General features: G+C 41.3%; 1 protein-coding gene and 1 long non-coding RNA gene across 4 annotated transcripts in view; one reads left to right on the forward strand and one right to left on the reverse strand.

Moving 5' to 3' along the window:
- LOC126382518 (uncharacterized) overlaps window positions 1–16335 on the forward strand; it is a 78801-nt gene that overhangs the window by 56016 nt on the left and 6450 nt on the right. The window lies entirely within an intron of this gene.
- The window catches only part of LOC126382515 (cAMP-responsive element modulator-like), a 16622-nt gene continuing 3107 nt past the window's right edge, over window positions 2821–16335 (reverse strand). Inside the window, exons 3-7 of one of the 3 annotated variants that reach the window (XM_050032418.1) lie at window positions 12928–13016; window positions 12671–12813; window positions 11670–11858; window positions 5265–5424; window positions 2821–4643 (exon numbers count right to left, since the gene is read on the reverse strand). In XM_050032418.1, coding sequence (XP_049888375.1) covers window positions 4499–4643; window positions 5265–5424; window positions 11670–11858; window positions 12671–12813; window positions 12928–13016 — 726 coding nt within the window. In that variant the 3' untranslated portion in view covers window positions 2821–4498. Of the gene's footprint in view, window positions 4644–5264; window positions 5425–7098; window positions 7182–7532; window positions 7808–11669; window positions 11859–12670; window positions 12814–12927; window positions 13017–16335 lie in introns of those variants that run through there. The other 2 variants (XM_050032419.1, XM_050032420.1) reach the window with 2 other exon arrangements.

The following is a 16335-nucleotide window of genomic DNA, read 5'->3' on the forward strand; positions in this document are numbered from 1 at the left end:
TAGGAAAAGAATGTGAGCTTTAATGTTGCAGTAGTGTGTGCTGAACAGCAGAGGTCCTCCTTCACTGCCTCTATGAAGCACTGCTCATGTTGTCAAGGTAGTCGGCTTCATCTCACTGCTTGTAGGCGGTTAGGCTTTAGGTGGAAATTTCCACTCCAGCCACTGGACCAAAGGCCATGAAGATGTTTGAGAGGCAACAAAATGAAACATTACAGAGCCTCCCACACTGCAGCTTTGGGCTGCGAAGGGGAAAGATTATAAATGCAGCGACTTTAGAGGCTGGTTAAATACTTATGAAAATAAAATTGTGCCTTTTTTAACAGTAGTTGATCCTAAAAACGGAGTGAAATCCTTATGATGTATTTGGAATTTTCAAGTTGGCTTGAATGAAATTAATGTGAAGTTAAATGATCCCAGTTGACTAATACTTGACTCATACAAGGTGAATAGTCTACAAAATATGCAATGAAGACTTTAAATGTCAGCTGCAACTAATTTATGTCACATTTTTGGGAGAAAAAGCAGAACGTTGAAGACATAAGACAGATGCTGCAGCGTTGGGAAGCGGCAAGGTTTTCCCTTCATAAACAGCAGTTTCAAGGTTTTCCTCCTTTCAGCAACCTATTCACCACTTTCTATGTGTGTGTGTGTGTGTGTGTGTGTTAATTGGAGCGACAAAGTTACTGTTTATGCAGTGTGTGTCTGTAGGAGATAAAGCAAGATGCCAAATTCCTGTTTGTTGGGTGAGTTGTCATTGTGAGAGAAAACTCATATTGTAGTATATATCTCCTTATGCAGAGAGGTTTTGTGCGCATGTTAAAGAGAGAAACACATAAATACGAGGCAAAAAACACTTCCACTTTAATAAACAAAACAAAAAACAGATAGAATTAGCTCCACTTTTATCACCATCAATCCCTTCGAGGTCAATGCTATATCGCCAGGAGTTGCCATGGAAACTATTCATTTTTAGTGCGTATCCCCTTTTAAAAAGTAATTTCATTTTACTGGCTCCTGAAATCTTTGGGGTTTTTTTTATCACGTTCAGTGAGATCTGTAGGAAATGAAGACATTTATTACTTAGCAAAGGGGAGCTAACCTTTGGTGCAGACTACCAAAATAAAAAAAACGTAGTTTAGTCTCTTTTTACATGGACATTGCATAATCTGTGACCTGCAGGGACCAAAGGAAACAACCACCCCTGATAAAACAAGTTATGGACAAACTACTCCTCCCATTATCTTGAGCTACAGTGGATTATAAATTAACTTTAACAAAAAACAAAGTAGCTATGCCTTCACATAGGGGAAGACTAAATTAACTGCTGGGGGGGGGAGTAAAGTTGAGACTGTATCCAGAGAAAAGCTAGAGGCTGTCACTCACACTCAACATAAAACAGCGCGTAGGCTTTTTTCCCCTACTATGTCGCAATATTTCACACCTAGAATACAAAGAATACAGGGGCTAATGGAAGTATCATGTGTGCAGTTAAATTACAGTGCTTCCACATAATTCATTTGTGATTACAAAGTGTCTTGAACAGATATTGCACTGCTGCTTCAGGCGACACATGGCTGCATAGCTACATAGAAACAGCTGAAGGTATGCAGTAACAATGTTGTACTTTACCCTTGACATTAGTTGTGTGTATCCTGTGTATATTGCGGCTGTGGCCTGATTTCTATGAAGGGTATTCAACGTTTTGTTTCACAAGAGGTTTGATATAAGAAGTGCTGAGTGAGTGACAGAATGAATAAAGTGTCAACAAAGTGAAATGGGGGGTCATATATCTACATGTTGTGTACTATGTTTCTGCACAGACTGTTACACTAATGTTATGACTATGTGTTGACTGATTTATTCATTTCATTCAAAAGCACATATTATTCCTCTTACCTGTGGTAAAGGTGCATTCTGTATAAACAAAAGTAGGCAGGCGGCATTTTGCTACACTCCCCGTTTTTATACTGCCAATGCTGAAAAAAGACTGATTGGGCTTTCCTGCAAATTTGCACAACTCCTATCTAAAAAGGGCTTATGCCATTAATGTTTACATCTTGCACTGTCAAGTGTACAAGCCTCTCATCCATGAGTAGATGCACACTTCCTTCTAAGCAGTGATACGGTTAGCGAGTGTAGTTTTAATAGAAAGAAAATAGTTCCTACATTAAACTGCTCACAGCAAGGCGTGTGGATTATCTTGAGTAACCAGGTCATGATTTCTAGAAAGAGACATTGCTGTTTTTAAATGATATTTTTTTTGGCGCTTTGAGCACCACAAGCTGAGTGCCATCTAGTTCCATTATATTGGACAGAAGACAGACACCTCTGTGGTCGATATCTCCGACACTTGGCAGCTCACACCAAAACAATCTAGATTGATAAATAGCACTACAGGTAAGAGGAGGAAATGTGTATTTTTGATTTTGGGGTGTTTGTCTGGGAAGGTATAGTATAAGACAAATGTCCAGTACAGTGGAAAATATAGCTGTATTGTAATACTAACATTAGAAGTATTAGATAAGTTTTTATCACTCTAAATCTCTGCCTGAAGCTTTAACACAAGACACCATGCCATCTTATTAAAATAAAATGGTTGATTTGTGAAAAATAAATAAATAAATAAAACCTTTTCACACACATTTTTTTTCCTCTTTTGTCATTTTTTAAAAAAAAAATTATACAAAATATTGAAGTACTTCTTACTACCAGATGGAGGCATCAGATTTGATTTGTGCACCTTTCCCTGCACCTACATAGAAAGCTGGATTGGAATCCTAAAGAGGGGGAAGTAGGGTGAGCAATACGTCACAATCCATGTCACGTTTGAATATTTTATTAGATAAACAAAAATAGTTTGGGTTTTACAATTCAAACAAGGAAGTACACTGAGAAGAGAACACCTTGTAACCACCATTTGATACGGCAAAAAAAAAAAAAAAGATACATGCAGTAAAATTGAACTCAGTTGATATCAAATAAAACGTTTATTACCGCCTTTTGGTAGAACTTCACAGAACGGTCATTCCTCTGTGAATACAAACCATGATGGGTCATTTGGTTGGTACACAACAAGACAACCACAGGATGAATCATGCTGTTGTCACTGAGCTACACAGTAGTTAAATACCTAACTGTGACTTAGAGAGCTTTGGCAGCCGTGAGAGATGGTCTGTTACCTTTCGGTAAAATATATTCAGTGGAACAAACTCAACAACTACATGAACAGAAAGAGGAAAAGCAAGCCGTTTCAAAATCACCAGAAACATTATCACAAGATATATTATCATTAAAATAAAATGTTTTTACATTAAAAAAAAAGAAAAAAGAAAAGAGAAAATAAATTGGCATCACCCTTTAAACAGAGCATTTTAATAACTAGCCATAATCAAATACAGTTTTATACCACAATGGATATCCATCATTCAGAAAACAAAACTGACGCCTGCATGACAGTAAAGCACAACAGTTATTCTTTTTCATTTTAAGATGCTGGTTTACAAAATTTTGGTTCTTCCATATAGAATATATAAATTAATTTATAGCATGTTGATGACTAGATAATAGAATACATTTGCTTTGCTGAGATATAAACCTGTGGAGTGAAATTCTTTCAATAAAGGTAATAGAATATAAATCCTGCTAATATCCACATGGACATTTTGATACTTTCTGTGCTTTGACTTCACCACTTTTAGTGGTGAAAAATAACTTGCCAACCAAGTTCTGATTTAGATAATGCTGCTCTACATTGGCTTTAAATAAATTTAGAAAATCTGCACATAATCTTAAAATGGAAGCGGATTTTCATCTTGAATTCTTCTTTCTTGAAAGACCTTTCTGACCAAATCGAGAACTCCTATTCAAATCTGAAAACAAGTCGATGAACTCCAGAAAATCACCTTAATGACAAAAGGCTTGAAGATACTGTGTTTTCACATGAAGGAATGCATGAAACAGCCAAAAACAGAAGCGTAAATGACGCACATGACATCAGGCATACACGGCTGAGTTGCCTTGTTGCAGCTGGTGGTGGATCTGCGAAGCTTGGCGTGCACCTCGACTGACCTCAGAGAGACTTGCTGGTAACGGGACCTGGCTGAACCCGTCAAGGCTTTTTCGTAATCTCTGTACTTGAGCGGCACATTTTCAGGAAGCACCTGTATTTCCCCTTCCTGTTCCTCTTCTTCAGCTGGCTCTGATTGGCTGGCTTCGCCCGCGCACAAAAGCAAACAGCAAAGCAAAGTGTGTACGACACTTGAGTCTTCACATGCAAAGAGCACAAGATTAGAACAAGAGAAAAAACTGGCAAGCTCAAGCTGTTCGAATTCCTCGGGACACTTCTGAATTCAGCGTAAACCAGGCCTGAGTGAGCAGAGACACAAAGACGGTCAAAGCAGTTTTTGTTCCAGAGTCTTTTCTTTCTTTCTTTTTTTTGTTTTGCTGTAGCAGTTTGTAAACGGCACTGTCTTCAGCTCCTGACCACAAACGCCCGCCGCTACTCGGCTTTGTGGCAGTAAATGTCCTTCAGTGCTTTCAGCTCTTCAATCAGGGTCTTGTTTTGGTTTTCCAACACAGCCACGCGGTTTTCCAGACATTTGACGTACTCTTTCTTTTTCCTGCGGCACTCTCGAGCTGCCTCCCTGGAGAGGAAAAGAGGGGGGAAAATATGTTTGAGTCGCATGATGAAAATGTAATTTAGGCTGCAGACAAAATGCAAGCTATGCACAATCCGAGGGAGCACGTGTTTTTATGGCTGTCAAGTTCCTCTTCTATTGTTAAACTGCTTCCACATTAATGCCCATATTTTCCTCGATAACTATTCATTTACCTGCTGCAATATTTCCCTATCAATCATGAACAATCAAGGGGCACGGAATGATTTGCACACTCAAAAAGGCAGCATGCTGCAGCTTTGACCTTTGCACTGCTTGTGACTTGTCACTTTGGCAACAAAAATGTGTGAATATCAACCTCCAGACTGTTGGAGCCCTGGTTGACACTTATTTCACTAATTTCAGTGCATGAATCATTTAAGTCACAGTTGTAGATGGTAACTTGCTGTTTTATGGAATCTTTTAACCGTATTTAGCAGTAGAACAGCTGTTTTTGAGTCAGGACTATGTGACTGCAGGGTAGAAAATAAAACTCAGACAATTAAGGTGATTAGCAATCTAAATACTCTTGCTTGATAGCATCTTTGTGACTGCATTTTTAAATTCTGTCCAGTTATTTCCTCTCCGTTACCAACTCTTGGCACCCACCTGTTTTTCATCAGTCGGACCTCCCTCTTACGGGTGATCTCTTCGGCGTGCTGCGGCTGGGGATTCTGCATGGTGCCAGGGGATGCAGCCATCACGATGCTCTGAGCCAGGCCCGAGTTGGGTGACCGCAGCTGGTAGGCAGGTATATCTCCTGTGGCAGCTATAGGGGGAAGATGAACAAGTGTTAGGACTCCAAAGCCTGTAACTTTATGTTATTTATTATTTCTCCTTTATAATAAAAATGTGATCCATGACATGCCTTTTTTTTCAGATTTTTCCAATTCTATTAACTGTCTACTCAATCACAAAGTGTGTTTCTTCACATTTTCACCTTAAAAGGACAGTAAACACGAATGTATTTCACCAGAGGATGTTAGACAGGCACTTCAGCCAAGAGAGCTTATCCGCTTTCCTTCCTGCCTGAAAAGATGAATTTCCTGTGATCTCAACTGTCCTTGTGAGCAGGTATTTGCTCTTAAATGACCTCATTTGCTGGGGGAAAACTGCTCCATTTGTGTCTCTGTCAGATGTTATTTTAATGCAGGTGCACCACACAGAGGTGCAGAGTAAGTTGACAAAAATAGTTGTACTGTATACAGCTTATACAGTTACAGGGCAGCAATTAAGATCTTTGGAAAACACAAGGCAGGGTCTGTGAAATACACTCCTCATTAATTATAATAATGTCTCCTTTTACTTGATGCATTACCGAGCAAGAAGCAAAACTCTTGTCAAAATCTTACATGACTTACACCGCAGTTCCTCTAATGACCACTAGATGCTGGCTTAAAAACAAACTAAAACAAACCCAGAGACTTCTATTTTGAATAAAAAGTATTTTTTGTCATATTAAGATCTTAATGTAGCACAGTAGGTGTCAGGAGTACTTGTGTGCGCTAATTAATAATTTCTGCTCTTGAATTATTTCATTTGTGCACACAAATTAGTAATTAATGATCTAGGATTAGTCTCAAGTGGCTGAAACAGTAGAAACTCAAGTCACTGGTTTCTGTGGCTACTCTGATCAGTTAAAGAGGAGCTCCTGAGTGTCAGCAGCAGACTCCCAGCTACTGTTTTGGAAGTGATGTGTTTCCAAATGCTGAATTGATTCCATCATATTAACAAATTTCCTCCTGAGATTTGCCATATAGGTTTCAATAGGTTCTTTCAGTCGTGCTGGTGAGGTGTCGCTGTGTTTACCCCAACGTGTGCTACTGACAACTGGTGTTTTATTGCCTTTGTCATTAAAACTGATAGTGCTTCTGGAGAAAAAAAACAGGCTTCTGGTTGTGGTTTATGTGCTGTATGAGTTGAGTCATCAATTAGATGAGTCAACTGTTAACTGCTCTGCCTGCTGTCTCTCGCCATTTCAGTTTCTCTTCTTCACTTTGTTCCTGAGAAGTTTCTATCTTCCCTCCCCCTTCTCTCATGTCCACACACACACACACACACACACACTCATTCAAAAAGAGACACAGCAGGTGTAAACACACACACATACACACACACACAGTGTCTCTCTCTTTCTCTGTCATTATGATAACGGAGTGACTCGCGCTGTGCTGACGTCAGTGTGTGCGTCTCACTCGCCCGTTTTGCATTCTCTCTTCCCTGCCTGGCCTCTGTTCCAGGAAACTGGAATGACGTCAAACAGACAACTATCTTGCCCCCCCGCTGCCACCCGCCCCTTTACTTCTTGCCCCCCCCGCCTCCTTGCCTTTCTGCCTGACAGCCACTGGAGTGGTTCAGAGAGCAGACTTTTTGTGTACGTGTGAGTGAGTGTATGCGCATGTGTATGTATGCAACAGAGAAATACAGACTGACAGGAACATACCGTAGTTGAGCAAACTAACCCGACGCTGTTTTCTCCTTTTTTTCTTTTTTACAACACAACCCCGACCTGTCATAGTGCTTTTCCTGTGGTGAAATAGGAAGGACAGCTGTCCAATCTGTAGCATGTTTCCTTCTTCAATTTCACAATACATGCAGTAAAAGTGATTTAAAAGTAAGCAAAATTTCATAAATCTTTATCTGTGAAAAAAAAGTTTGGCTCTCATAGTTGGATAAATAAAAGATTTTCTCTTACAGTTAGAAAAATAATCTCCAAATACAGCATATTCTTCTCGCTCTGCTTATTTGCAGGTGTAACCTTGGCAAAACTTCCAAATCCTCATTGCTGACAGCATATGCAATACACACATAAATACCTCAAGAGTCAAAGAAAAGTGACTTTTGCACATATGAAAATATTCATGAAAGAAACTCTACCTGACTCAGTCTCATCCCCAGTTACAGCCATTTCTTGTTTCCAATAATCCAGCACCACGGCAGTAAAACACCTCAGCAGAGAAACACTCTTCTACCCTTTTTCCTCCTTGCTTTACAAGCACCTCTCTTTCTCCCTTTTTCCTCTCAGCTCTCTCTGCATCAGAGTGGTCACTCGTCAACTTTGCAGCGTGATTACAATTACAGGCATTGACATCACAATGACATCACTCCTGCCCGCTGAAGTCAGTAAAACACCCTGGATTAGAGTTCCTCCCACCCTCCCCCCTCGTGGATCAGACGGTGAAGTAGAGAAACACAATGTGAGCCGGGCAGGCAGGCAGGCAGGGAGGAAGGGAGAGAGAGAGAGAGAGAGAGAGAGAGAGAAGGAGGGGGAGCTGAAGGGGGGGTGGTGGTAGTGGAGGGGTTGTATTTTTAGCACTAGTGACGCAGCTAGAGAGACGCTCAACAAACAAGAGGATATTGTGTCCCAAGCGGCTGCCGTGCAAACTGTTGAGCACCCTGAATGGAGTTATTTTGTGTGTCCTAAAACACCAGAGGAAGGATGGCAGAGAGAATTAAGATAATTGTGGTTTTACATTATTTGTCTGAAGTGATCACAAAATGTTCACAACTCATATTACTGCATTTTATAGCATAATAGTTATTTAACAAAGCCTATGAAAGATTGTATTTGTTGTTTAAACACTCGGTTGCCTGGTGGGTCTTTGCTGGTGGAAATCCTCTGCCACACAGGAAGTCATGCCTTTTGTGTTTCGGGTAATTGCGATAGCCTTTTTTTAATGAGCAGGCAAATAACTGGGTAGTTAACAGGGTGGGTGTGAGCTGCCATGGCTGAAAAAGAAAAAAGGAAAGCTACCTACAGACAGTTAAACATAAGAGCTAATGTGGTGAAAGCCATCGGTTCCTTTGATTACAATGCAAAACCACCACAGCTGCTAGAAAGACGCTGTCAAAAAACATGGACGCCAGGCAGGCTGGTACTTTTCATTCATTTTGTGACAATCCAAATAAAAGAAAGAAAATAACTTGCATAGTATTAAAAACCAGCTTTGGTAATGAAATCATAAGCCCCTTTTATACTGCCAGATCTTCCGCGAGTGTCGGGCCGTTTTGCAGGCAAGCTACGAGTGTTTAGACACACAGAGCCAGATTGGCGAGTTGATCTGAGGTGCCCAATTTTCTGCCTCGTAGGGTAGTCATATTGGCGGAACCCTTTTGGTTAAACAGACCGAGGCGGCCTTCCGCAATGGGAGGGGCTGTTGAGGACTTGTGGGAGGAGCTGTTGATGACGCCGCACGTGCGAGCCACTGGCGGTGGATAAACAGGAAACAGCTGATAGCAGGAATTAGTGAGCAGCTAGTAGCAAGAAGGAAACGCAAACCTGACAGACACTGTAAAGATGAGCAACTGGGGAGACAAGGAATTGCGCGCCCTCTTTGTCCTCGCAAACGAAGAGGCCATTAACCGTCAGATGGCGAGAACGGTGAAGAACGGCCGACTTACAATCGCCGAAGGACTGACCTCCCACGTCACTGTTAACGTCACATGCTGAGCTACACGTTTTGTTACTTGCTCACGCCCCCCATTGCCCTGAAAAAGGCGCATTCTGTATAAACAAAAGTAGGCAGGCGGCATTTTGCTGCACTCCCCAATTTTGTTTTTATACTGCCAATGCTGAAAAAAGACTGATTGGGCTTTCCTGCAAATTTGCACAACTTCTATCTAAAAAGGGCTATAGTGTACATGATTCCATGTACAGATGCATAGACTGTGATTTGACATTTTAATATACTACTGGCCTCCGTTCACACGTTGTTTTGATGGAAACTCAGGCCCTGTTTACACCTGAGGACACATTGGATGCATTCCCACCTCTACTTAAAGCTGTCCAATTGTGATCCAATCACCCAAGACACATGCTAACACCAGGAGTAAACAGGGCTTCAGACCCGTAAGACAAAAAAAAAAAAAAAACAGATAAAAAAAATCATGTGGATTTGGCTGCTTTTCCTTTAGCTTGGAAAGTCAAAAGCATAACTCAGTAGTTTTATGTTTCTAGTTAGCTTCTGCGTTAGCATAGTGCAGTATTTGTGATGTAAACTGATGCAGCACATACTGCTTCTTTAAAATTGCTTTTAGTATAATAAAGCTTTACTGCCTAGTCTTCCTGGTTTCTCAGGTACACCAACTTCTTTTGTGCTCAGACGTGTCCTTGTTCCCACCCCTTTCTGAGTACTGCCAGTGACACAATGGGTGTACACAACAAGGAATGAAAGTGCAAGAGCAGACAAGCCCATTCACAGCTGATCACCGAACACATATGAGAACAGAAGCAGCAGGCTCTCTTCTGTTGAGTGAAGCAATCTGCCAAATGAAAGAGTAAGGAATACATTTGGACCTAAAAATGCTTTGCTCTGTGATCTGTCTGGATCTACTGACGGATCCAGTGGCTATTCCTTGTGGACACAGCTACTGTATGAGCTGTATGAAAAGCCTTAGGGATGAAGACAATCAGAAACAATCCACAGGTACCCTTAATGTGAGCAGACCTTCACATCGAGGCCTGTACTGTTAAATAAAACATCAGGTTTGCAGGTTTAGTGGAGGAGCTGAAGAAGACTGGACTCCAAGCTTATCACTCCTATGGTGGACCTGAAGATGTGGCTTGAGATGTCTGCACTGGGAAAAAGCAGCAGGCACCCAAGTCCTGTCTGAGTTGTCAGGCTTCTCACTGTGAGCTGTGAGAAGCATCATCAAGAGAACATTTGCTGTCATCATAACAAGATGAAGAGTGTTTTCTGCTGTACTCATCAGAGTGTGTCTGTTAACTCTGCTCTGTGAATGAACATGAAGCCACGACACAGTCTCAGCTACAGCAGAAAGGGCTGAGAGACAGAGACAGCTTGAGGTGAGTTGGCAAGATATCCAGCAGAGAATCCTGCACAAAAAGAAGGGCATGAGGGTCCTTACAGGAGGTGAAGGATCTCAATGGCTCTGCTGATAAAGCAATAGATGACAGCAAGAGGATCTTCACTGAGCTTATTAGTATGACTGAGAACCAAAGTTATAAGGTGGGGAAGCAGATCAGAACTAAGCAGAAAACTGAAGTTAGCCCGGCCAAAGAGCTTCAGGAGAAACTGTAGCCAGAGATTACTGATCTGAGAAGAAAAGACGCAGAGCTGGAGCAGCTCTCACACACAGAGGATGACACCTATTTTCTACAGAGGAAGCCTTCAGTCACCTGTTTCAATCAATCCACAGACTGGAATAGGCACTGGCTTAGATCATATTCCTTTCACAACACAGTCTGCGGCCGGATGGAAAACATGCAATCTGGCTACTGGTGTGATTTGGTTTTCTTCTTTTTGGTCTCCATACTACCTATATTGTCCTTGAGATGTTGCCCTGTAAACATACAATCAATGGGATAACTTCTGTGGCCACCCATGAGTCCATAACTACCTCACAGTCTCTAAGAATGATGTCATCATCTGCACTCGGATGGTGACAACTCACATGTATGAGTCATTGGTTTGTAAGCCCTGCCTGCATTAACCGCCTGTGACGGTATTACTCAAATGACATCAATTAAATCTCGCTGATTCAACACATATTTTGATAAAAATGGTGTACGGCATCAAAAGAGTTTGATTCAAGAGTTTATTTCCAAACAAAGATACCTTGGATTTAGAACACCTGTTCTTACAAAGTGATTCTTGCTAGTATAAAAGTCTACTTTGTTAAAGTCCCTAATCTACTGACACTAATTCAAATCTACAAGTGAATTTCAAAGGTTTTCCAGCCCAGGTGGCAATGTACAGTACTGGCCCCAGAACAGACGGTTCACTATGGCTCTTAACACTCAGGGTTGTGTGTGTGTACCATGTACATTTTCGTTTACACAGTCCCACATGTTCTTCTAGGTCGTAATCCCATGATTTCAATTGAGGATTATCATACAAAATACGATTTACACAGATTGACATTTTAGCCTTAATTTATGCTATGTCACTGTGGAGATGAATGTTATTCCCTTGAGTCTCTTCTATGTTCCTTACACGATTCCAAATTTTCTCAACATGTACACATGAAATTTCCAAATCAGCTGAACCCTACCTTGGACGAGCACCTGTCCTCCCTGAATGTAGAACTGCTGTGGGGAGTCTCCGGGTTGAGCTGCACACTGCAGGATTGTGGCTCCGGGCTGCGGGGTGGGAGAGCTGGCCACCGTCAGGGTCTGGGCTCCCTGAAGGGTTTCAACTCCGGGACTGGTCAACTGGATGGCTCTCCCCTGAGTGATCGCAACTGTAGGGGGTAAAAGTTCATCAATAACAAGGCTGCAGTCTAAACGAAGTGAAGTAGCTGTGATGCCAGGTATCTAGCAAAAGTTGCATTCAAGTTCCTCATAGAAAATGTGAGATGAGTGAAAGTCGGAGCCCTTGTAAGTCTTCAATGGAGGTGACACCCTCGTGGTTGAATCTTTAGTTTTTAAAGTTAGTTCAAAGAACTAGAAAACTGCACTTTAAAATGTAACTATCATCATTTCGTTTCAATTCATGCCTTCTATGTTCAGTTCAATGTTCAATTTGTTCAATAAAAGAATGTTGGAAATCATTTTCTTTAAGTGTTTTAATTCATCAGCCAATTTGTTGTATTGACGCAGTGTATTGAGAGCAGCAGAAATGCACTGTACTATCTACTTATCGAAAGTAATATCATTATTGCAATTGTCAACAACCTTATTGCATATCACATATTTTACTCATATTGTGCAGCCCTAAAGGCAGCAGGACATATTTAGTCACAAGGCTTAAAATCATGTTCCTGCACAGCTAATTTACAGCAAATGCAGCAACTATGATGCAAAGCTTTTTGAATGAGCTTGGATTTCTGCTTTGAGTTGTTCTCCATGGCAACAGCAGCGAGGCACCTGGGTACTGTTGTATTTTAAGCCGTTTACCACACTTAACAACATGTGATTTAGTCCAGTTTCATCCACATTGCGACTCTGTAGAGGACATAAAATATTCGCATGTACACAGTGACACAAGTAGACTGAGAGGGTGGATAAACTACAACCTGACTGGTTCAAATTCAGCATGTGTGTGTGTACTGACTATATTGTCCTGAGCTGGTCTGATAGATGGAGGTCGGCGCTGATGCTGAGGCAGCACTGGAGACTGGCGCCTCCTCCTCCGTCTTCTCCTCATCGATTTTAGGAACTGCCGGCGAATCTGATGAAAGCTCATTGAGAATTTTTCTGCCGTAGAAAAGAGCTCCATGAAGTGATGCCGCGCAGACAGTTCGATATTATCCGATTTTACACACTTTATACTGTTTATCACGCTCATGTTAAATATTAACGTCTTCTCACCGGTAAGACGGGCGCCTGGAGAGGAGCTCCCGTCTCTTCTGGGTGTCTGTGACTGAATCGTCATCCTCCAGCTCTGCTACAGTGGCAATCTGTAGAAAACAATTTGAAAGTGGTAAGTAATCCAAAAATATTGTTTGGGGTTTTTTTAATTATGGCAATATCTTTGGTGTTGCCGTCTGTACAGAGACTTTTGTGAGTAAACTTGAATGTGTTTGAGTCAACAAACTGTGAAAGAGAAGGATGACGTCAAAAAGGGATTTGAGCAGCATTTTATTATCTCTGCAACCCATCACACGTCTCAGCAGTCTTTAGTGCTCTATGCACTGTATAATTATCCATGAATGTCTGAGTTAACACCCTCTTTTCTCCAGGCATGGTTTCATTGGAGCATGAATAAACAGGTTTACATTTTTGACATACCCCGCGTCGGAATAATAACAAACATGAATTTGACCTGGTTATATGTCATCAATCAGTAAGCTTTTATGACTCACACTGGTGCGTTATGGTTGTGTGTTATCAACACAAAGGCTGCTTCAGCCCTGTTAGAGGACAATGTCTGCACCAGACAAAGGACAAGTCTGATTTATGCCAAGTTAAACAGGGGCGTTTCCATGTTCATTTATTGATAATTATGGAAGTGAAAGTTAGGCCTACACTTTTTAGGCTTACACTCGTGAAGCAGAAGTTCCTCAATGTATGAAATGACTTCTTTTGTCATATTTCTGCTGCAGTGCACCCAGCCTTCACTCTTGAATCTGTCTCCAGATGTTCAGAGAAGCAGATTTAAACTCTTAATAAACTGGCCCAATCCGAATTGTGTTTTAAGAATTACTGACACAAGAGTTCCATTTCTAGGACAATGTAATTATTACTTTGAAAGTTAAGCCAGTACCACAATTAGGTCAAACTTGTTATTGATGAAAGTCACTGATATTAAGCACCAAGTACTTGAAATGAGCTACCAAAACCACTTTGCGGCTGACATCTGCTGTTTCGCTGTGCAGCTCACAGCTTTGATCTCCTTCCTGAACAATTTCCTTGTAAAGATACTTTTCACGAAATAACCAAGTAACCTGCGCTTTGCAAATCAAGCTGCACGCTAGAAAATCTGCTGCAACATCTTATCTGATCAGACGCGAGGTGAGCGAGCATTATTTAATTTCCTGTCTACAAAATGTGTCATTCAAGTGCTGAATACCAAAACATCTGTGAGTCTCACCACATTATTGGGTGAAACAGTCCCGTTGTGACTTTTGGCCGGTGTCACACAGCTGCAGCCTACAGGTCAGTGCAACTGACGTGTCTGCAGTTTGTGGAGCTGTCATACTGCCCAGACCAAACAAAAACATCTTGTGATTGTGAAGGTTAGAGTGATGAGCTTAAATCTCAGCTCCTACTGCTCACAATCCTATTAACAGATACACTGCATTAGACCTCAGGCACTCCAGAGTACCTCCTACACATGGCACCTAAATCCTCATTCACACAACAACACACTAGCTCTAAAATCACAACTCCATTTTTGTTTACAACAGAGAGCTTGACATGTCACTTGCTCCTTTGCTTGACACTTGCTCCTGCAGAATTAAGACTTGACTTGCAGTTGTCTTGTATGGGGACGGTTATCACTAGGATTTTATTGATACTGATCCCGATACTGCCTGTCAATAACCACAGTGCTGTCATTTTAGTGTAAAGCATCAAACTGGATTTAAAAAGGCACCTGATGTCTATGGGATTATTTAGGAACATAAATTAAAAGTGCTTAAAGACGATGCTCACTGTGTCCTGAGCTACTAACTACAGACGTATTAACAATAACAAGGTCGAGGCAGTCGCATTTTTACTTTGGCAAATCCCATCAGCGTGGGAGTCAGGAGGTTGACACCAGTGAGATGTACAGAATGCTGTAAATGGAAGTGTTCATGAGGTAGTTGGTGTTACCAGCTTTACACAGCTACGTTTATAAATATAATGCATTTGGCTGCATCTTCATTAAATTCAGTAAAGTGAGCCCACACTTTTAAACATTTTGCCCTGTCAGTCATGACTGGAGAGCTCAGAATGTAAACACACAGTTAAACAATGTCAACATAATGGCATGACGTCTGCAACTTCGTCATCGATAGGGGTCATTTTGGGGGTCAGTTTGAAAATGCTGGCTTTGTTGGAATGGATTAGCAATTACATAAATACTGGCAGCAGTTTCTTCGGGAGCTTATCCATATTTCGGTAAAGGCCGAGTCAGGAACTGGCAGTTCTCAATACCCATCCTTGTCTGCATGTCTTGCCTTTAGACTTTTTCTGGCAGAATAAAGACTTGTCTGGGACTTGATTTTAATTACTTGACTTATACCTTATAACAGATTTAACTTGGAGTTGTCTTGAATGACATGAGATCAGCTCTAACAGACTCCAGACCTGGCTTAGATTTGACGTGAAAGACTTGAGGCTCAGCTTGTCAGTGACTTTAAAAGGTAAACGACGGTCTGTAGATATGATTGGAGCGAAGGTTAAATTACGTCCTGTCAGCCTTTATTTTGGTAGTCCCCTTTCCTTTTTTTATGTTATGGAACCTTTATTTTGATGCCTTTTCCTCGTGGAAACAGGATATTGAGGCAGAAAAGTTTGAGTACAAAGGAGGGAAGACCATGCTACTTTGCTCTGCATAATCAAGCTCTTGTTCTTGTATGTTTAAGCCCCAGCTCGAATGGGAATAAGGTACTGTGTCCTGTAATATGTTTCATGATTATGTCCGCTGATGTGTTTTAATTGACTCTAAAGTAAGCAAGAATGTTAAAATTAAATGTATTGCTGTCGCAGCAGTCATGCTAAAGTTAGCTTAGGGCTTAAAGCGACACTTACCTTTCTGGAAATTTTTTCTTTGTTTAGGTTAAAATGCTATCAATAAGCTGATGGCACGCTAAAATGTAAGTAAATTACACCAGAGATAAAAACTCATAATTATACCATTCTCATGGTTCTAAGAAAACTCCGACCAATCATTGCATTCGGACCGAATGCAATGATTGGCCGAGCGTCCTGTCTGTCTTCCCCATGTGGAGGCCTCCGACTGACGTACCTGCTCGCGTAACATCCCCCCAGCCTCTAATGTAACATAGGCTATCACGTTATATGACAACACAGCATCCAGCTGCTAATGGCTAACGTTAGCCTACTGTAGCGTAGCCTCTGAAATATTAACGTTATCTTCCTTGTGCGTTTCCACTTACTAGTAATGTTAAAGGGCCAGTGTGTAAAATGGGTTGAAAACAGTGACATCAGCGGTCAAATTCTAGATTGCAGGGCTCACTCACTCACCCCTCCCGTCGGGTAAATGACGGTGGCCTCGTAGGGACAAAAAGCCTTGCGCACGAGTTTTTCAGGAGTAGGTCTATCTAGCGA

The sequence above is a fragment of the Epinephelus moara genome, chromosome 21, assembly GCF_006386435.1.
Source record: "Epinephelus moara isolate mb chromosome 21, YSFRI_EMoa_1.0, whole genome shotgun sequence".
In the NCBI taxonomy this organism is placed as follows: Eukaryota; Metazoa; Chordata; class Actinopteri; order Perciformes; family Serranidae; genus Epinephelus; species Epinephelus moara.